This window comes from Mobula hypostoma, chromosome 18, assembly GCF_963921235.1.
Source record: "Mobula hypostoma chromosome 18, sMobHyp1.1, whole genome shotgun sequence".
NCBI lineage: Eukaryota > Metazoa > Chordata > Chondrichthyes > Myliobatiformes > Myliobatidae > Mobula > Mobula hypostoma.
The window spans coordinates 54,623,805-54,647,145 of NC_086114.1; the positions used below are offsets into that span (position 1 = coordinate 54,623,805).

The following is a 23,341-nucleotide window of genomic DNA, read 5'->3' on the forward strand; positions in this document are numbered from 1 at the left end:
TACTGGAAGAACTCAACGGGTCAGGCAGCATCTATGAAATTGAATAAATATTCGATGTTTCGGCCTATCGGAGTTTGGGATTGATTAGTAAAAGCAAATTAAAGAAGGCAGGGGCAGGCCCCACGGCTATCGTCTGAGTGGACACAGTCAAACTGTTCGACTCTTCCGCAAAGAGGCTTCACTCTGAGAAAGCAAAGGAAAGAAAAGCTTATTTTTCTCATTCTCTTCTTTAAATCTGCTCAGCTAGGACAGTAGTGACGACATGCAGGATAGGGAAATGCTCCTCTTGCGGATGTGGGAAGGCAGGGAGACCTCCAGTGTCCCTGACAACTACACCTGTGAGAGGTGTGTGCCCAGCTGCAGCTTCTAACACTTCGCGGTAAGGAGTTGGAGCTGGAACTGGATGAACTCCGGATCATTTGTGAGTCTGAAGGGATGATAGATAAAGACATATAGAGAGGTAGTTGCACGCAAGGTGCAGGACACAGGAAGGTCAGGACGGGGAAAGGGGTTACGGAGCCAGAGTACGCCCGTGGCCATCCCCCTTAACAACAGGTCTATCGGGGGGAGGGTGCAAAGTCGCAGGGGGCGAGTCACTGGCACTGAGTCTGCCTCTGTGACTCAAAAGGGAAAGAGGGAGAAGGGGCACGCTGTGGTGATAGGGGATTCGTTAGTTAGGGGACCGGACAAGAGGTTCTGTGGGCGAGAATGAGATTCCCGGTTGGTATGTTGCCTCCCGGGTGCCAGGGGTCGAGTTCTCAGCATTCTGAAGTGGGATGGTAAGCAGCCACAAGTCGTGGTCCATGTAGGTGCCAATGACAGGTAGGTCCTGCATAGGGAATTCAGGGAGTTCGGTACTAAGTTAAAGGGCGGGACCTCCAGGGTTGTGATCGCAGGATTGCTACACGAGGCCAGAACTAGGAAGATTATACGGTTTAATACGTGGCTAAGGAGTTGTTGTAGAAGGGAGGGTATAAGACTTTTGGATCATTGGGCTCTCTTCTAGGGAAGTGGGACCTGTACTGGAGGGGGACTAATATCTGATTGGAAAGTTTTGTTAATGCTACACAGATTAGAGATTAAATTAGAGTTGCAGGAGAGGGGAACCAGAACAGTTAGTGGAGGCAGATGTTGGTTAGACAGCAGACAAGATTAGGAATCAAAAGGTTGAGCATGGTGCGACTGGTGTCCTGAGTTGCGTATATTTCAATGCAACAAGTATCGTAGGAAAGGATAATGCTGAGGATGAGCGAGCTGGTTTACAAACAGAGGCAATGTGAGGAGAGGCTGTTGATAGGGCAAAATTGCAGCCAACAGGATGAGTTGGAACGTATCAGGCGGACAAAATCGAGAAGAGTGAATACAGGACAGAAGGTTTTGTATTTGAATGCACACAGTATACGGAATAAGGTAGGTGAACTTGCAGCACCGTTACAGATTGGCATGTATGATGTTTTAGGCATCACTGAATCATGGTTGAAAGATTAAAGTTGGGAGCTTAATGTCCGAGGAAATACTGTCATGGTCTGGTCCGTGAAATCCGCATTCCGGTTCACAGTCCGGTCCAGGTTCCTTACTCCAAGTTTTCCGGTTTTCCCCAGTTTCTGTTGAGGCAGCTGATTCTCGTTTGGGCTGGCTTCATAAATAGTTTCAGGGTTCAGCCTCTGTTTGCTGGATTGTTCCTGTCCTAACCCCCTGTCTGAATCCCTTCTCTGCCCCTTCCTCCTGAAGTCTTGCCATGCCCCTGCAACCTGTGTCTGAAGCCTCGCCTCGTCTGTAACCCTCACCTGCACTGCTGTCAAGTTCTATCGCCGGAGCAAGATCAGGAACTGTCTATCGTTGTTTTGAACCGTCTATCGTTGTTTTGAACTGTCTCTGTATCCATGCCTTCACTAGGTAGGTCTGGCTGTTTGCCACTAGTGTTGGGATCTGCCTTTGTGTCCACACCTTCACTAAGTAGGTTCAGCCATCTGCCGCTACCTTGTGTTAGGAACTGTCTCATCATATTCTGCGTTCTGTGTTATGAGTCCCAGCCCTATGTCTTGTACCCGGGGGGGGGGGTCCCGGCTCTGTGTTCCATGTTCCTGTCTTTCACTTGATCAAGGCTCTGCGTTCCTGTCCAAGCCACAGCTTTGTGTTCTCATCTTGTCCATGTGTCTCACCTAGCCCGGTGCTGAGGTTCCCTTGTCCTGTGCTGGGGTTCTGTTGTCCTGTCCAGGAGTCTCACATCCAGTCCTGTTACCACTCCTCGTCCTAGAGCCACATCTTGTCCTCGCCTAGTTCTGGAGTCCGAGCCCGAGTCAAGTCCCAGGTTCTGGGTCCTTGTCCAGTCTCTGGCTCGGAGTCCATGCCCAGGCTCCTAGCTCCTAGTTCCTAGTTCCATGTCCTGATTCCACTATCCTGGTCAAGTCCTAGCCCAGGCCATATAACTGTATAACAATTTCAGCACGGAAACAGGCCATCTCGGCCCTGCTAGTCCATGCCGAACTCTTACTCTCACCTAGTCCCACCGACCTGCACTCAGCCCATAACCCTCCATTCCTTTCCTGTCCATATAGCTGTCCAATTTAACTTGAAATAACAACATCGAACCTGTATCCTTGTCTCGTCCAGGGCCTGTGTCATGTCCAGCATCCTTTCTTCCTGTCACACTTTGCTACCTTGATAAACCTCGTCCTGTTCCTAGTAGTTCAGTGTCTGTGTCTTGCATTTGGGTCCGCTCCCAGTACCCCCCATTATGACATACACATTGTATCGAAAGGACAGGCAGGAAGGCGGGGTGAGGGGGCGGCATGGTGATGTTATTAAAAGTGAAATCAAATCATTAGAAAGAGGTGGCATAGGATCAGAAGGTGTTGAATCATTGTGGATAGAGTTTAGGATCTGCAAGGGTAAAAAGACCCTGTTGAGAGTTTTATTCAGACCCCCAAACAGTAGTAAGGACTTGCCCTACAAATTACAACGGGAGATAGAAAATGCATGCCAAAGGGCCAATGTTACAATTGTCATAAGGGGATGTTGGGAGCGGACCCAAGTGCAAGACACAGACACTGAAGTACTAGGAACAGGACACGGTTTATCAAGAAAACAAGGGGAGTCAGGAAGAAACTATGTTGGACATGGACACAGGGCCTGGACGAGACAAGGACACAGGGCCTGGACGAGACAAGGACACCGGGCCTGGGCTAGGACTAAGACCAGGCAAATGGGACCAGGACAAGGAACTTGGAACAAGGAGCCTGGGCTAGGACTCTGAGCCAGAGACTGGATAGGGACCAGGAACCTGGGTCTTGACTCGGGCTCAGACCCTGGATCTAGCCAAGGACAAGACGTGGCTACAGGACTGGACATGGAACTCCTGCACAGGATGAGGCATATGGACAAAATGAGAACACAAAGCCTTGACTTGGACAGGATGAGGTGCTTGGACTAGGCGTGGACAGGATGAGGTGCTTGGACTAGGCGTGGACAGGACAAGGTGCTTGGACGTGGCTTGGTCAAGACAAGGTGCTTGGACAAGACGAGGGATCTCCAGCACAGGACGAGGAATCTCCAGCACCGGGTTGGGCAAGTACTGCTGGGCTGGGCAAGGTGGTACTCCTAGGACGCAGGGCCGGGATGACTGCTGAGGATACTAGCTGAGGTAAACTGCCAGGGATTTGGATGGGGAGGGGAAGGGAACAGTACAGCAGGGAATCGTTGGTTTTCAGAGGTATTTATGTGCCAGCCCAAAATGAGAATCAGGTGCCTCAATTAAGGCACCCAATGAAACAAGGGAAAACAGGAAAACCCAGAATAAGGATTAATGAATCAGACCGTGAACCGGAATGTGGATTTCATGGACCGGACCATGACAGCAATAGTCTTGGGGGATTTCAGTATGCAGGTAGATGGGAAAATCAGGTTGGTGCTGGATTCCAGGAGGAGGAATTTATGGAGTCTCTACTGGGAATACATTGTATTCCACCTGATGGCATGAACATTGATTTCTCGAACTTTCGGTAATGCCCCCCCCCCACCATTTTCCATTCCCAATCCCCCTCTCGCCTTATCTACAAGCCCATTGCCTCCCTCTGGTGCTTCTCCCCCTTCCCCTTCTTCCATGGCCTTCTGTCCTCTTCTATCAGATTTTCCCTTTTCCAGCCCTTTATCTGATCGACTTTCCAGCTTTTTACTTCACCCTTCCCCCTCCCAGTTTCACCTATCACCTATAACCTTGTATTTCTCCTCCCCTCCCCCCACATTCTTACTCCGATTTTCTCATCTTTTTTTTCTCCAGTCCTGATGAAGCATCTCAACTTGAGACATCGACAGTTCACTCTTTTCCATAGAAGGTGCCTGGCCTGCCAAATTCCTCCAGTATTTTGTGCGTGTATGTGCTGCTTGGAAAGGTAAAGGGCTGGAGAAGGAATCTGTTAGGAGGGGAGAGTGGACCACGGGGAAAAAGGGAAGAAAGAAGTGGGAGGCAATGAGCAGGTGAGGAGAAGAGGTAGGAGGCTGGAGAGGGGAATCGAAGAGGGAAGGGGGAAGGGAAAAATCAATGTTCATGCTGTCAGATTGGAAGCGACCAGATTGAATATGTTAACTCCTGTTCTATCAATGCCAGGCATTGTTTAATACAATTTAAAATCCTATGTAGACTACATTACTCAAAAGTAAGGATTCATAAACTATTCTCAGAGGTGTCCCCAGTATGTGAGAAATGCAAGTCCTCGGAGGCAAATTTGTTCCATAGTTATGTTTTGTGTCCCAGGATACTAGAGTATTGGAAGCAAATATCTGAGGTCCTATCGAAGGTACTAAAGGTTCAGATAATACCAGACCCCATTTTAATAATTTTTGGAACTTCTGCGAGGACAGATAAATTCCAGCCTACCCAGCAAGAACCCCTGACCTGTGGCATACTTAATGGAAAGAAACTCATACTGATGTTCTGGAAAAAAGGAGGAAACTCCATCACTCAGACAATGGCTGGCTGCATTAATGGATAGTCTGCATCTAGAGAGGGTAAGGTACGTTATCAAGGACAGACTCAAGGAATTTGAAAAAATCTGGCAACCATTACTGTTGTATTTAGAAGAGACCGACAGCTGAGCTAAGTGTGGGGGCCAGTAGGACCTAAAGAGCACATACCGGAGGGGTGAGGGGAGGGCTGGGAAGGGGAAAGGAGATGGGGTGGTAGGGTTTCCTTTTCTTTTTGCTTGTTTACTATACATACATTCATTTGATTTTCATTATGTTGTTATAAGAAAGAAAAGAACAAAGAAGCTTTGTACTTTAGGACATTGTCAGTTGTGGTTAAGCTGATGTTGCTTCACAATAAAAATATTTGAAACGACAGATCGAATATGAGGTGTTGATCCTCCAACACATCATTCTGCACAACTTCTGTCATCTTCGACGGGTTTCTACCACTAAACACACATCTTTACTTCTCCCACCACCCCCAAACTCTACGCTTTCAACAGGAATCACTCCTTCTGTGATTCCCTTGTCCACTTGTCCATCTGGGCATATCTCCCTGCAAGTGACGGAAATGCTACACCTGCCCATTCACCGCCTCCCTTAACTCCATTCAGGGCCCCAAATAGTTCTTCCAGGTGAGACAATAATACACCTGCAGACCTGTGGGGTATCCAGAGCTCCCAATGTGGCCTCCTCTGTATTGGTGAGGCCCATTGCAAATTGGGGGACTGTTATTGTTGAGCACTTCCACTCCATTCGCCAAAAATGGAATTTCCCGGTGGCCAGCCATTTTAGTTCCGATCCCCATTCCCATTCTGACATGTTGGTCCATGGCCTCTTCTTTGGGCAGGATGAGGCCATTCTCAGGGTGGAGCAGCAACACCTCATACTCAGTCTAGGTAGTTTCCAACCTGATGACATGAACATTGATTTCTCCAACTTCTAGTAATTAAAAAAATTCTCCTCCTCCTTCCCTCTTCTTCTATTCCTCACTCTGGCCCCTTACCTCTTCTCCTCAGCTGCCTATCACCTCCCCTTGTGCCTCTCCTTCTTCCCTTTCTCCCACGGTCCACTCTCCTCTCCTATCACATTCCTTCCTATCAGCCATTTATCTTGCCCACCCTCCTGGCTTCACCTATCACCTTCCATCTTGTCCTCCTTCCCCTCCCCCAGCTTGTTATTCTAGTGCCTTCCCCCTTCCTTTCCAGGCTCGATGTGGGGTCTTGGCCCAAAATGTCAACTATTTATTCATTTTTATAGATGTTGCCTGACCTGCTGAGATCCTCCAGCATTTTGTGTGTCTTGCTCTTTGATACCACAGAAGTTAAATGGTACAGAGATCCTTTGGAAGCACTAGATGTATTTTGGAACATGTACATTTTTAAGTGACAAAGGTTAGTTTTACTGGTCCGTTTTTAGGTTCTTGCATGTTTGATAATGTGAAGCACCTTGGACCATAATATCTACATTAAAGGTGCAATTTTTGTTTTTTACTTTTGACAACGCTGAATCTAATACTGAAGTGTAATCTTTGTTAATGGAGTAACTGGAATGTGCAACTTAAGTTAGGAATGAAAGTTTTGCAGATTTTTGTTATAATTATTGAACTTAAAAATGAGGATTCCTGTTTACATTTAGACAAAGCTAAGTAGAAAATTTTAACTTTGGTTACTTAGAACAATAAGGTGAAACAACAGTATATAGATGCACATTATTTTTGACTACTCCCATTCATTTATTATTTTTAATTTTAGCTATGTCATTTCATATAATCGTTTTGTAGGTAATCCAAAATCCTGCGCACTAATTGTAGTTCTAGCAATGAGCCTGTATAAACCAAATGTCTCCCTTGTCTTGTGTTCAGATTCTTTATTATATGAGCTGTTCACTTTTATTTGTTGGGAGATGGATAAAGGACATCACTGTTGATGATGTAGAGAATTGTATAGATTAAGCCATTAGAAGTGCCTGTAATAATAGTCATGGAGGATTTATTTACATAAATACTGGTAAACCCAATTAAAATTAATAGTGTGAAGAAAGAATTCATATCATGTATAATCGTTATCTAATTAGTCAGTGTTCAGGAATCTATAAAGCAACAACCTGACGAAGGGTCTTGGCCCGAAACGTCGACTGTACCTCTTCCTAGAGATGCTGCCTGGCCTGCTGCGTTCACCAGCCACTTTTATCTGTGAGGCTCATTCTACGAGTCTGTGGTGGCCAGTGCTATCATGTTTGCTGTTGTGTGCTGGGGCAGCAGGCTGAGGGTAGCAGACACCAACAGAATCAACAAACTCATTCGTAAGGCCAGTGATGTTGTGGGGATGGAACTGGACTCTCTCACGGTGGTGTCTGAAAAGAGGACGCTGTCTAAGTTGCTTGCCATCTTGGACAATGTCTCCCATCCACTACATAATGTACTGGGTGGGCACAGGAGTACACTCAGCCAGAGACTCATTCCACCGAGATGCAGCACAGAGCGTCATAGGAAGTCATTCCTGCCTGTGGCCATCAAACTTTACAACTCCTCCCTTGGAGGGTCAGACACCCTGAGCCAATAGGCTGGTCCTGGACTTACTTCATAATTTACTGGCATAATTTACATATTACTATTTAACTATTTATGGTTCTATTACTATTTATTACTTATGGAGTAACTGTAACGAAAACCAATTTCCCCCGGGATTAATAAAGTATGACTATGACTTTTAGATCTGTTCTTGTGTAAAGATAATAGGCCAATTAATAATCTATAGTTAAGGGCCTGTTAGGAAGAGTGACCATAACATAGTGTAAAGATTGAGAGATTTAATTCAATCCAAAACCAAGCATGGAAACTAAACAAAAAAATGCATGGGATGCTTAAACTATGCTTAAAATGTGCAAACATACTGAGCAATATCTAAAATGTAAAGAACTCCTTTAAGCCATGCAGACACAAGAAAGTGTTCCAGTCATGGCTAGGAGATGTTAGTGATAGCTCTAGCTAAAAAGGGAAGGTCTTGGGCTGTAACAAAACAATGGATTGGGGACATTTCAGAATGATCCTTTACTGACTGAGATTGGAGAAATTGTGTTGAGTTATGATAAAATTGCAGAAACATTTTGTCTGCCTTCACAGAAGAATTACGGATCACCGGCTGGAAATAGTGGAAAACAGTGGCTCTGGAGTGAAAGTGGGGCTGGGAGTAATCAGAATCAGGTTTAATATCACTGGCTTATGCCATGAAATTTGCTGTCTTTGTGACAGCAGTACAATACATAATAGATAAAAATGTGAATTACAGTAAATACATATATTAAAAAGGTAATTTAAAAAGGAGTGTAAAATAGAAATAAAAGCGGTAGTGAGGTAGTGTTCATGGATTCAATGTCCATTCAGAAGTCGGATGGCAGAGGGGAAGAAGGTGTTCTTGAATCGTTGAGGGTGTGCCTTCAGGCTTCTGTCTGTCCACGTTGATTGTAGCAATGAGAACAAGGCATAACTGGGTGGTGGGGGTCCTTAAGGATGGATGCTGCCCTTTTTGATGCATTGCTCCTTGAAGATGTCCTGGATGCTGCGAAGACTAGTGCCCCTGATGGAGCTGACTGAGCTTACAACTCTCTGCAGTGTATCTCGATCTTGTGCATTAGCCACCACCTGCCACCCCCCCCCCACCCCCAGACAGTGATACAGCCTGTTACAATACTCTCTACGGTACACCTGTAGAAATTCGCGAGTGTCTTTGGTGACATTCCAAATCTCCTCAAAGTCCTAATGAAATATAGCCGCAGAGTGCCTTTGTAGCTGCATCGATATGTTGGATCCAGGATAGATCCTCAGAGATATTGACACCCAGGAACTTGAAATCGATCACTCTTTTCACTTTTGATCCCTCTGAGGACAAGTGAGTGTACAGTTATCTTATCCTTTGATGTCCACAAAATCAGTTCTTTGGTCTTACTGATGTTGAGTGCAAAGTTGGTACTGCGACACCACTCAACCAGCTGATCTATCTCACTCCTGTACGCCCTCTCATCACCATGTGAAATTCTGCAAATGATAGTTGTATCATCAGCAAACTTGTACCACTCTTCGGTCCACCAATCAACTAATGGCCCATCTCATCCCTCACCTCTTTATACACCTTCTACCTTCTCAGTTCTGAAGCACTGTCCTGACCTGAAACATCAATAATTCCTTCCCCCGAGCAAAGGTGCTGCTAGACCAGCTGAGTTCCTGCAGATACCTGCATCTGCAGTCTCACGTCTCCCGAAAGCAGTCACATTGGTTAAAGAAAGGTATTGACAAAATTAGTGGACTGAAAACCAATAAATCCCTGGGACATAATGACTTGTGTTTTCAAGGTTACAAAATGACCATGGAAATATTGGATACACAGGTATTTCACCTCACAAAATTCCATTAATTTTAAGAGTTCTTATTGATTGGTAGGAAGAATATCACTTAAGCAAAAAGAGAAAGAAAATGGGAAGCCGCAGACCTGTTAGCCTGACGTTAGTAACATAGATGAACTATCAGGGCATTTAGAAAGTAATGTTGCTGTTGGACAGATGGAACATTGGATATGGAAAGGAAATCATATTTGACAAATTGGAAGCTGTAACGAGCAGATTAGAGATGGAAGAACCAATAGAAATGGTGCATTTTGATTATTAGGAAGCCTTTATTAAGGTGCCACAGAAGAGATAATTACAGGGAAGTAGTGCACATGGGATTGGGGTATTGGCTGAAGATTGGCTATTGGATAGAAAGCAAAGCATAGTGTCCCAGATATTCATGATCTATATCAATGATTTACATGAGAGGACCAAGTATAATATATCCAAGCTTACTGATTATGCTTAGCTGGATAGCAGTGTGGACTGTGAAGAGGATGGAGAGATGATGTGGGGGAAATAGAGAACTGAATGGCCAGCCAAGGACACAGCCTATGGATATAAAACGGAAAAACTTGTCATCCACTTTGTTAGAAAAAATAGTACCAGAGTACCAAGGTACTCCACCCCGCCACACAAGACTTTGAAAGGACTGTTACTTAGAGGGAGTTGGGTGTCCTTGTACATAAATCACTAAGTCAACATCACTAAGAAAGCAATTAGGAAGCCAAGTACTATGATCTTATTGAAAGGCAGAACAGTTGGGAGGGACAATGTCCTCTTCCTGTCTCTAATCTTTTTATGGATCATCTTTGTGGCTCTTCTCTGCACATAATCCTGGAATGATTCCCCGATATCCAAATGTGCGTAATATAGTTTTAGCATATCATCCAGCTCCCATGACCTCATAAGAATGAGTACTTCACTTCATCTTTACTGCTGCTCTTGGACAATTTGACCCCCAAGTGGAAAACCTGTATCGATCCTATACCACTTTTAAACACTACCTGGGTAAATAGTTTTCTTCCCAATGTATACTTGTATATTGAATTTCTTCTGCCACTCATGCACCCTTTAACAGATTATTACTGGAAACTAGAATCCACATAGTTTATATTAAAAGTGAGCTGGGATATCGGTCATAGCCCATGCACTCAGTACAACTCATTTGCTGTTCACAAAGTTTAGAAATTTCTATAAGAAATTTTATCATACAAATTATAAAGATGAAAGATCAGCTTAATTTGTTGCATGTACATTGAAACATAGAATGAAATGCGTCATTTACACAAATGACCAACACAGTCTGATAATTGTCCTGGATCTGCAAGTGTCACTATGCTTCTAGCAGCAACGTAGCATGTTCACAACTCACTAACCTTAACCCTAACTCTACGTCTTTGGAGAACCCAGAGCACCTGGTGGAAATCCACACGGTCATGGGGAGAATGTACAAACCCCTCACAAACAAGTGGGAATTGAACCCTGATTAGTGATCACTGGTGCTGTAAAACATCGCGCTAACCACCATGCTACCCTGCCAAACTCTGAAAATCCAGTATTTGCAAACTTTGGTTTTACTGGACCAAGATTTTCTGGTTTGTGATGTTTAGTAACCTGACAGACTTTTATTTCACTTTGTTTTCCACATATTACACAGGAATATAGTATTTTTTTCTGTGAACTTGGTGAGTTTAACAGAGAGTGGGTAACAGAATCTAGTGAGCCAATGCAAACCAGAGGGAATTCCAAGTCAGAATATTTAAGTTTTACTGTTCTTGTATTTCCAAAATAAAATTTCTCATGGGCAGCTGCTCCAGCAATAGAAGAAATGCAGATCGAAGGTAAAACAACTTTCGAGAATTCAAAGTATGATGGAAAGAATCATACTAGGTTGATAAGAATTGTCCAGCATTGAAACGGGCCCTTCAGCCCATTATGTTGATGCCAATCATTACACCCATCTACACTAAATCTATTTGACTGCATTAAGTCCATATCCTTCTATGCCTCGGTTATTCAGCTGCCTGTCTAAATGCCTCTTAAACATTAACAACAGGAATTCTGCAGATGCTGGAAATTCAAGCAACATACATCAAAGTTGCTGGTGAACGCAGCAGGCCAAGCAGCATCTATAGGAAGAGGCACAGTCGATGTTTCAGGCCGAAGGGTCGACGTCCTGACGAAGGGTCTCGGCCTGAAACGTCGACTGCGCCTCTTCCTATAGATGCTGCTTGGCCTGCTGCGTTCACCAGCAACTTTGATGTATGTTGCCTCTTAAACATTGTTAGTTTGCAGTGCTATTAAAGAAAGATTTTCATTTCTGTAATATCTTTCACAACCTCAGGCACTCTCACCCAGTTGAATTATCTTCAAAATGTAATCACTTTCATTACACTGAAATCCCAAAAAAACACACACAGCAACTTCTCATAAGCTGCACTATGAAATTGACTAGACTTTTGTGGTAATGCCTGAGGGATGAATATTGGCTTGGACACTGGGGAGAATCTTTTCTACTCTTCTTTGGAATTTTAGATCTTTTATGTCCACAAGTAAACAACCTCCACTTAGTGTCACATGAAAAATCCCTCAACACCAAAGGTGCAGCTGTCTATTTCTGTTACACTGATGTGCTGGGTTAGCACTTTTTTTGTACTCAGGTCATTGTAGTGGGACTTGAATGTACAACTTTTTAATGCAAGTGCGCTATCTACTAAGCTGCAATGGACAACACAACAGTTTCATCATTTACTTATTCACAAGAAGTTTTCTATATTATTACAATTCTTCCCCCTTGTTGATATTTATTTTAGAAATCTATATCATCCTACAAAAAAAGAGCAGGACTCTTCTTTACCAACTCATCATACAGGTGACAACGTACCAGAGTATTCATCTTCATTATTTGCTTAAAATTGGAGATTGGACTCCCCTGCAATATAAAATAAAGGCAGAACTGAAAAAAAAACTTGCATTAAAATGGAGGTGATCACTCAAACTTAAGGAAAAGGAAGGTAGAGTATTATGAATGGGTATACTTCAATAGGTTGAGATTTCTGTAAGTGTGAGTCAAATGCTTAGAAGACTCAATATAAATAATGTTAAAGAAATGTATAATATGCAGTCACATTGCCAAGTTTAAAGCCATTAAAGGCCTACATGTCTATGCTGCTTACATACTGAAAGTAACTGAAGAAATGAAATCTCATTGAACTTGGGGGAGGGGTGGTGGGAGGGAACATCCCCTAATTCAGTGGATTTTGACTGCCAGGGTATGGCAATAAAGGGGAATTGAAACTCCACCGAAAAATAAATTCAGAAGTAACCTGTTTCAAAATATGTTTACCAAGAGTAATTATGGAGGAGGATTGGTCTCACTTATTATGCTTCTTGGGGTGAAATATCCCAGAGGCATCATTTAAACTCATTCATTAGCTACTTATGTCTATGTCATTTTACTTTTTTTCTCTCTGCTTCCAATACATATTACAACTCCTGTGATCACTTAGGAAGCTTGAATGTAGAAGCAAGCTTTTTTTCATGTGAATTGGCTTTGAGGTATAACATCAGGTTTCATTTTAGACCATAAGACATAAGACAAAGGAGCAGAAGTCGGCCATTCGGCCCATCGAGTCTGCTCCGCCATTTTATCATGAGCTGAACCATTTTATTCTATTTAGTCCCACTGCCCCGCCTTCTCACCATAACCTTTGATGCCCTGGCTACTCAGATACCTATCAATCTCTGCCTTAAAGACACCCAATGACTTGGCCTCCACTGCTGCCCGTGGCAACAAATTCCATAGATTCACCACCCTCTGACTAAAAAAATTTCTTTGCATTTCTGTTCTGAAAGGGTGCCCTTCAATCCTGAAGTCATGCCCTCTCGTACTAGACTCCCCCATCATGGGAAACAACTTTGCCACATCCACTCTGTCCATGCCTTTTAACATTTGAAATGTTTCTATGAGGTCTCCCCTCATTCTTCTAAACTCCAAGGAATACAGTCCAAGAGCGGACAAACGTTCCTCATATGTTAACCCTCTCATTCCCGGAATCATTCCAGTGAATCTTCTTTGTACCCTCTCCAACGTCAGCACATCCTTTCTTAAATAAGACCAAAACTGCCCACAGTACTCCAAGTGAGGTCTCACCAGCGCCTTATAGAGCCTCAACATCACATCCCTGCTCCTATACTCTATTCCTCTAGAAATGAATGCCAACATTGCATTTGCCTTCTTCACTACTGACTCAACCTGGAGGTTAACTTTAAGGGAATCCTGTACGAGGACTCCCAAGTCCCGTTGCATCTCAGAACTTTGAATTCTTTCCCCATTTAAATAATAGTCTGCCCGTTTATTTTTTCTGACAAAGTGTATAACCATACACTTTCCAGCACCGTATTTCATTTGCCACTTCTCTGCCATTCTTCCAATCTATCCAAGTCTCTCTGCAGACTCTCCGTTTCCTCAGCACTACCGGCCCCTCCACCTATCTTTGTATCGTCAGCAAACTTAGCCACAAAGCCATCTATTCCATAATCCAGATCGTTGATGTACAATGTAAAAAGAAGCAGCTCCAACACTGATCCCTGTGGAACACCACTGGTAACCGGCAGCCAACCAGAATAGGATCCCTTTATTCCGACTCTCTGTTTCCTGCCAATCAGCCAATGCTCTATCCACGTATGTAACTTTCCTGTAATTCCATGGGTTCTTATCTTGTTAAGCACCTTGTCAAAGGCCTTCTGAAAATCCAAATATACAACATCCACTGCATCTTCCTTGTCTAGCCCACTGGTAATTTCCTCAAAAAATTGTAATAGGTTTGTCAGGCAGGATTTTCCTTTAAGGAATCCATGCTGAGTTCTGCCTATCTTGTCATATGCCTCCAGGTACTCTGTAACCTCATCCTTGACAATCGACTCCAACAACTTCCCAACCACCGACGTCAAGCTAACAGGTCTATAATTTCCTTTTTGCTTCCTTGCCCCCTTCTTAAATAGCGGAGTGACATTTGCAATCTTCCAGTCTTCCGGAACCATGCCAGAATCTATCGACTTTTGAAAGATCATCGCTAATGCCTCCGCAATCTCCACAGCTATTTCCTTCAGAACACGAGGGTGCATTCCATCTGGTCCAGGAGATTTATCGACCTTTAGCCTATTCAGCTTCCTGAGTACTTTCTCTGCCGTAATTGTGACTGCGTACACTTCTCTTCCCTGCCGCCCTTGAGTGTCCGGTATCCTGCTGTCTTCCTCAGTGAAGACTGATGCAAAATACTTGTTCAGTTCCTCTGCCATCTCCTCATCTCCCATTACAATTTCTCCAGTATCATTTTCTATCGGTCCTATATCTACTCTCACCTTTTACTTTTTATATACTTGAAAAAGCTTTTAGTATCCTCTTTGATATTATTTGCTAGTTTCCTTTCATAGTTAATCTTTTCTCTCTTAATGACCTTCTTGGTTTCCTTTTGTAAGGTTTTAAAAACTTCCCAATCCTCTGTCTTCCCACTAATTTGTACTTCCTTGTAAGCCCTCTCCTTTGCTTTAACTTTGGCTTTGACTTCTCCTGTCAACCACGGTTGCATCCTTTTTCCACTCGAAAATTTCTTCTTTTTTGGAATATACCTGTCTTGCACATTCCTCATTTCTCGCATAAACTCCAGCCACTGCTGCTCTGCCGTCTTTCCCGCCAGTGTCTCTTTCCAGTCAACTTTGGCCAGTTCCTCTCTCATGCCACTGTAATTTCCTTTACTCCACTGAAACACCGACACATCAGATTTCGGCTTCTCTTTTTCTAATTTCACAGTGAACTCAATCATGTTATGATCACTGTCTCCTAAGGGTTCCTTCACCTCAATCTCTCCAATCACCTCCGGTCCATTACACAATACCCAATCCAGTACAGCCGATCCCCTAGTGGGCTCAACAACAAGCTGTTCTAAGAAGCCATCTCGCAGACATTCTACAAATTCTCTCTCTCGAGATCCAGTGCCGACCTGATTTTTCCAATCTACTCGCATGTTAAAATCCCCCACAATTATCATAACACTGCCCTTTTGACAAGCCTTTTCTATTTCCAGTTGTAATTTGTAGTCCACATCCCTGCAGCTGTTTGGAGGCCTATAAATAACTGCCATCGGGGTCCTTTTACCCCTGCTATTCCTTAGCTCAACCCATAAAGATTCTGCACCTTCCAATCCTATATCACCTCTTTCTAATGATTTAATATCATTTCTTACCAATAAAGCCACGCCTCCCCCTCTGCCTACCTTCCTATCCTTCCGATACACCGTGTATCCTTGGACGTTCAGCTCCCAGAGACATGCATCCTTTAGCCAGGTCTCAGTGATGGTCACAATATCATACCTGCCAATCTGTAGCTGTACAAGATCATCCACCTTATTCCTTATGCTGCGTGCATTTAAGTACAACACCTTAAGACCAGTATTTGATTACTTTTTGCTTTGATTTCACTGCAACTCATCCCAATGGCTACACATTTGCCCCATCACCTGCCTATCTTTCCTGACATCTTTACTGCTCACTATCTTAGATTTATTTCTGTTTTCCCCTTCCTCCGCTCTATCATTCCGGTTCCCATCCCCCTGCCAAATTAGTTTAAACCCTCCCTAACAGCTCTATTAAACTTTCCCGCCAGGATATTGGTCCCCTTTGGGTTCAGGTGTAACCTGTCCTTTTTGAACAGGTCACACTTTCCCCAGAAGAGATCCCAATTATCCAAGAATCTGAAGCCCTGCCCCTACACCAGTCTCTCAGCCAGGCATTCATCTGCCTGATCCGACTACTCTTGCCCTCGCTAGCACGTGGCACAGGTAGCAATCTCAAGATTACTGCCCTGGAGGTCCTGCTTCTCAGCTTCCTCCCTAACTCCTGGAAATCTCTCTTCAGGACCTCCTCCTTTGTCCTATCTATGTCATTGGTACCAACATGTACCAAGACAACTGGCTGTTCACCCTCCCCCTTCAGAATATTCAGGACCCGATCTGAGACATCCCGTACCCTGGCACCTGGGAGGCATCACACCATGCGGGTATCTCTGTCAGGCTCACAGAATCTCCTGTCTGTTCCCCTGACTGTGGAATCCCCCACGACTACCGCATTTCTCTTCTCCCTCCTTCTCTCCTGCACAACAGCGCCAGAGACCAGGTCACCGTGGGCGTCCCCTGTCAGGTCATCCCCCTCAACAGCATCCAGAACAAGAGAATGGTGAAACAAGAAAAGAGAATTTTATTGAATGGTGGAGCAGGCACAGGAAGCTGAACAGCCTACCCCTACTTCTTATGTTGGGCAAAAACTAAGCCATTCCATCTCTGTTCAGGGTTCTGCCATCTAGTCTGGGGGTCAATATCGATGATCAAAGATCAATCAATAGTCCAGAAATCGAAGGCCTGGACCCAGTCTTGGAGTTACCGGGCTGTCCATGTGTGTGGGTGGACAGGATGGAGGAAAGGGGCTTGTTTTGTTGCTTGCTGTGTTCGGTGTTGTTCTGCAAGCATTGTGGGCATGCTACATTGGTGCTGGGATGTGTGGTGACACTTGTGGGCTGCCTGCACATTCCTACGTTGTGTTGAGTTTGAGTTCTGTCAGGGCCAGTCAGCTTCTGTGGGCCAAAGTCTGAAATTTAGAGGTTAGGTAAAGTGACGGCCTTGATATCAAAGCAGCATTTAATTCAGTGTATGGTGTCAAGCAGTTTCAATAAAATTGAAGTCAGTGAGAATCAAAGAGGAAGCTCTTTATTAGATGGAGGAACACCTCGCACAGTGAAGGGTGATTCTGATTGCTGTACCACAGCAGTATCTCAGCACTTGTTTCATCAATATCCTTTCATCATCAGGTATGGATGTTCAGTGATGAATATATAACATACAATTGCATTTGTATTTCCTTAGATCTTGAAGCTCTCAATATCTGCATGCAACAGCCCCTGGACAACATCCAAGAATGGCTACCAATACATGTCAATTAAGTGCTAGATAATGCCCATTTCCAAGCACCAAGAGAATTTAAGTACCTCCCCAAAACATTTAATAAAATTACTTTCATCATTTTCTCCACCATAAGCATTCCAGGGATCATACTGACGAGATGTGACTGCATCCTGTTTTATATATATACACTGTGATCACTACCAGGTGATAGAGTGATCTGCAGTGTGGCTCCTACCTTCACAGAGCCCTTCCTTTCTCTACGAGACACAAAAGAGCATGGTTGAACACCTTCCATGGGACAAATGCAGCTCCAATAATCGAGAGGTGAACATAATCAAAGGAAAAGCCAAACCAGATCCCAAAATTTCAATTCCCTCCCCCACCCAAACCTAGCACTTCTATTACGGAGGACTAGGTCAGCAGGTGATGTGTCTATAACTTTATTAAGTCACACAGTATCCTGACTTGGAAATATCCTTCATTGAGTCTAAATTCAGAAGCCCATCAGTCAAGAATCCAGTCCCTACTGCCCTCTCCAGGGGAATTTGGGATGAATAATTAAGTAACGGCCTTTCTGTGATGCCCTCAGCCTGCAAACAAATTTTAAAAAGAGTAAGAATGATTATCTGACCATAAAATAAGATAGAGATTTCAAAGCTGAAGGACAATGCATCAAATCAAAGCTTTCTACCCTGATCCTGCTGTCCCTCTAAACCTTTTAATCTTTTACTTAAACCATTGACTTAGTGGGGTAACTGACGTAGCTTAAATCTATGTTTACTTAGATTCGTAGTCCTAATGTTTTACAATGTGTGTACATCAGCTATTTGTAAGCAAACAGGGATTGTCCTTGATCTCTGTCCAGATGTAAAAGTGACAAGTTTTATTTTTAGATTTTTAAAGGGAAGCAATACAAAAACAACCTACCTCTGGACTAGTGAGGACACCGGTTTATGCTTTCAATCTACAATAAAAAAGTTATTTTTATTACATATTTAAAGTTAGAAATAATAGATCCAAGAGAAAAAATACACTTCACACAAGACAGCCAGATTTCAGCCCTGGCGATATTTTAATGGGAAATACTGAACTACAAGTCAAGTGTACAACTTCTGTATAGAAATCACACGTGGGTGGCTAAAGATCACAGTACAGAATACAAAAAGCAATATATATGCATTGTACAAGCTGGCTTAAAAGCCCTGCCTCTTATACTTTACAAAGTGAAAATAGAGAGGTTGCTGGGGCAAACTGTACAAATCAACTCTGACATTGTCTGACCACAATGTCAGTGAGCACAGTGGCTATCTGAACAGATGCAACATTTTCAATGGACAATTGGAGGTTAACATTGACACCCGGGTGAGTGGTTGAGCAGAAACTAATTATAGGATTTTACAGCTGCCATTAGCCAAATCTTGCCTGATTAGATTGGCTCTTTTAATACTTGCCAAACCACTACTCGGTTTGTCTTGGGGAGCAAAAGCTGTTAATCCACATCAGTGGACAGAAGACAGGAGAAAATAAGTTACCTGATTTACCAAAAAATCTGTAAAATGACATATCTACTTATGTGGATCAACTTCATCCAATTACCAGTTTGCTGTTGTCAATAACAGAATTTTCAGTTGCATGGCTAATTGAGAGAGAGAGAGCAGTAATAATTCCAAAATATTCTGGAACAGTTGCTTATAAAAATTGAAACTCACAAGATGTATGGCTGCTCATCAAAAAAATCTCAAAATTTAAAAAAAATCCTGTTTCATCAAGTAAAAATAACCTTAAAATAAGATGAAGTCAGAAGTTGGAGGAGCTGTGGGAGGGAAAAGTTATTATTAAATGTATAAAACTGATTTCCAGAGGCATCATAATTAACAGTCATGTGTTTCAGACATTACAGAGCACTTTCAACATACGACAGACAGCAGTGAATGTTTTAGCCAATCAGATTTAAGGCTCATAGAAAGTCTTTCAAATTTCTACTAGCTCTTTTTTTGAGACATGTTTAAAAAACACCTGATGTGTTTCATCGTCTTCCAATAGTATCAACTGTGTTAGTAAGAGGCATCAAATACTACACTCAAAATGCTTCAAAAATGTTCAAAATAAAATGCCCAAAACACCTTCACTGTAATTTGTAAAAAAAAAAGCAGCACAAAAGCTTAGGACTGTGCCAACTGCAACTGAATTATTAATTAATGACGAACATCTGGAAAAAATATCTGGACACTACAGTATGAAGAAAAATTGACTGGTCAGCTGTCACATTAGAAAATCAGTCAACCACTTGCTCATTAACATCTTCTAATACCTGAAACTACTATTCCATGGGGTCAAATACTGTATAAAACTGGAACCAGCAGTCTATCAGACTTCCAAAAGGAAGTAAATTGTGTTTGGAAGACTAAGGCAGGTATTTTTTTTTTAAAAAAGGTCTTAGGTAAGTTACCCTCAGAGACCCAGAGTTCAATGTTTCCAAAAAGAAAGAAGTGATGGGACAGTTCAAATAACGTCTGCCATGAAGTTTGGTCCAGTTGTTATAGACGAGCAAACGAATTAAACTCAAAACAAAAAAAAGGCCAAAATGCACAATGTAATGGCATGCTGCACAGGAACACTTAATGATGCAAGTGTTCTGTGCATGAAGAAATAATTTTTTTCACTAACAGAAAAAACATGTAAAGAAAGCTACAATTACTCTGAAATCCCTTTGGTAAAAACTTTAATAATGGTGCCTCATTTTTCCATATCAACTAACTTCAAGCCACCTCATACTATGATACACAATAAGCTAGTAAGTGATGCTAGCACATTGATGCAGATTGTTTCTCTTTCTTTTAAAAAAGGTCTGTTGACAATATGTACAGAGTATTTACAAAAAGATAGCAGTGTTTAATTTTTTGTAGGAGCTGGTGTATGGCATTGGACAAGATGCCACAACATGGGCACACTGAACAAGAGGAGGACCCGTTGTGTGAGTTGGTCACGGCCCCTTGAATAATGCACTGTATTTCACCCTGTATTTGTTGATTTTCATGAAGTGCAGTGTTTCTTTTTCACAGGTGGTTGTGCAAGGCACCATGCCTTCCAATCCCTCGCCCATTAACCACTTGCTGGTTTCGGCAGCCATTTCACGAGTCACGTGCTCCTTGCTCCATTTATCCACCCAGGCCTGAAACCGCTGATGTAGCCGTGTGCTGACTCGCTCATGAGACTAAATTTAAGGAAAAAAAATGTAAAAGAGCCATCAACAATACTTACTGAATTTACAGAATCACAGAAGGAAAAGTGTTTCATGAGATTTGCCAAGATTTTCCATGATTAAAATAAGGTGCTTTTCTGCACTTTGCTTGGGTGATGGTGGGGGTGAACAAGTGGCCAATAAACAGCTTTGGCCTGTCATTTCCCATATTTTGAATGGGAGAAGCAGAGAATGTGTGAAGGGTCAAATAGCCTATTTTTACTTCTACTTTTTATGTCATGTCCAATCCAGAGAACCTTACCACATGCTCATCAGAAGCAAGGAAGGAACATTCAAGCAGCGGCAATGGTGATGAAAATATTAGGCATCCGATAAAAGGTCATTATCCCTGAATTTCCGTTAGGCCTTTTATACACCAAATTCCAAACACCCGGAGTATCATGCTTTTTGTATCCTCATAAGATGCAATTTTTAAAGAGTTTGTAAAGAAAGTATACTAACCTGACGAGCCCGAAGCAGTGCAGTCCTTCTGTACATGTAGTCTTCTGATTTGAAGACATACACCATCTTGTATGAATTCAGTTTAAAATTGCACTGTGCTTTATCGTAATTCTCGGCATTCTCTATAGATTTCTTATTGCTGCAGTCCTTCCCTTCTTTTTCTTGTTGCTCCCGACCCCGTTGGCACTTGCGAATTCGACGTAGATTCCTAAAAAAGAAAACACAATGTATGGATTTGTCTTTTAGATGACGGCAATTAAATACAAAAATACTGCAAGAGCAGAAATCTATAGGAAACATCAGGTAAATCAGGCACAAACTTTTTTTTAATATATTCCCCTCAATAATCTCTAACTCTATCCTCCTAAAAACATTTCTCAGTTTTAGTTAAGGTCAATAATTTCATATTTTGGTAGGGAATGATTCTTGAAGAGTACTTTAACTCTGCTTAGACCTTTCACATTTTCCAGGTGAGAAGACTGAATCCTCATTCTTAAGTTCTTGCCTTCTTGTTCATTGATAATGATGGTGGCCATTTATCGACATTGTTCAGTATTTGATTTGCTTTACAATTTACTGCTGATTGAGGAAAATAATTGAAAAGATATTTGATTCTGTAAGTAACAGGGCTTCATTAAATAGAGAATCATGTCCTTATACGGTTTCATTCATGGGCATTATCCATGACAATAATTATTGGGATATTTGGGAGAAGTGGTAGAGAAAAGGCTAATTGAAAGGACACAATAAAAGGTTGATCAAGTGATGTGTGCAAGGTGTGCATATAAAGCTCTTTCAGATTTCTAGAGATTTTTTTTTTACAGGGGATTGCATTGTGACTGGTTGCATCACAATCTTACGCGGAGGGTCTAATGCACAGAACCGCAAGAAGATGCAGATTGCAGCAGACTCACTCAGCTCCAGCACGTGCACATCTTCCCCATCATTAAGGGCATCTTCAAGAGGCGGTACCTCAGGAAGTTGGCACCCATCACAGAGGATCCTCACCATCCGGGACATGCCCTCTTCTCAATACTGCCAAAGGGGAGGAGGTATAGGATCCGGAAGACATGTGCTCTACGACTCAGAAAGAGCTTCTACCCCCTTCTGCCATCAGATTTCTGACTGGCCCATGAACTCGTGAACACTACTTCGTTATTCCTGTACTATTTATTTTTGTAGTTTTATGTTTTAGGACTGTACTGCTGCCAGAAAATAACAAATTTCTTGACATTTAAGTCAGTGATAATAAATCTGATTCTGAGAATAAAGAATGATGAATTAAGAGATCTGTGATGAACTGGAAGTAGAAGAAAGCCGACATGGCTACCTCAGAAGGATTTTCTCTTTCCATGCTAATACCATGGGGCAATAGTCCCATTGAAAATAATTTATTTAACATTTCAAAAGTACATGTGTGCAAGCTATTGCAGTTAATTGACTGAAAATCTAGTAAAACTTTTCAGATTTATATTAACTTATGCATCATACATTGAAACACTGTGACATGTGCTATTTGTGTTAACAACCAACACAGCCTGCAAGTGTTGGCACACATTCAGGCACCAACACAGCATGTTCAAAAGCAGCCTATAATTTCTTTTCATTTATCTTTATTTTTGCTTTTCAGTTATGTTTCCCTCAATTGAACAGTAGGTCATTCAGTCTACACTACCAATCAATTAGACTGTGACCGATTTGCACCTCAACTCCATTCACAAATCTTCACTCAACTATGAAAAAGACCTCATTGAAAATTCCATTCTTTTGTGGGACAGACTTCTCCATTACTCTTCAATATATTTTTTAAAGTTCATTCCTACGTTAGTCAGTTCTAAATTTACAATGTGTTATATTATTCTACATTTCTATAACAGAGGAAATAACTTACTTTTATCTACTCCAGAAATACAATTATCCATGTTAATAATTTCAATTAGACAATCAAAGGATTACTCAGCAAGTTTAGACTATCTATCCAAATAATTTAATCTTTGCTAAAGCTGGAGTTGAAATTTCATTATGTGAGGTAAGTGGAAAGGTACAAAACAGTTAATTTCTGTACAAGAATATCAAAATCCCTTTGTTCCCCTGTAGTTCTTGATTTTAAAGGTCACCATTTCACACTTCCAAATCAATCTCTTTGTGACCCATTTGAGAATTGCTCCAGTCTGTCTATTTACAGTTCATCTTAATAGCATTCAAAAATGTGAGACATACAACTCATAATTTCCTCATCTATTGTTAAATTACCTAAAGGCCAAAGCTTCAGTAGATTCCCAGAAACAGAACTCATCAGCATAAATGACTTTTTTTTCTGATTCTTGTCACC

The 23,341-nt window shown here is 42.3% G+C and overlaps 1 protein-coding gene and 1 long non-coding RNA gene across 5 annotated transcripts in view; one reads left to right on the plus strand and one right to left on the minus strand.

Annotated features, from left to right (window-relative positions):
* Nucleotides 1-400: 400 nt before the first annotated feature.
* LOC134358552 (uncharacterized) lies at nt 401-22,219 on the plus strand. The gene is made up of 3 exons (XR_010020895.1): nt 401-1,410; nt 6,226-6,359; nt 21,834-22,219. It is a non-coding gene; the product is annotated as an uncharacterized LOC134358552 (long non-coding RNA).
* The window catches only part of sin3aa (SIN3 transcription regulator family member Aa), a 139,431-nt gene continuing 134,425 nt past the window's right edge, over nt 18,336-23,341 (minus strand). For all 4 annotated transcript variants that reach the window (XM_063070907.1, XM_063070906.1, XM_063070908.1 and 1 more), the window contains 2 exons: nt 21,010-21,217; nt 18,336-20,520 (listed from right to left, as the gene is read on the minus strand). In XM_063070907.1, coding sequence (XP_062926977.1) covers nt 20,290-20,520; nt 21,010-21,217 — 439 coding nt within the window. In that variant the 3' untranslated portion in view covers nt 18,336-20,289. The remainder of the gene's footprint in view (nt 20,521-21,009; nt 21,218-23,341) is intronic.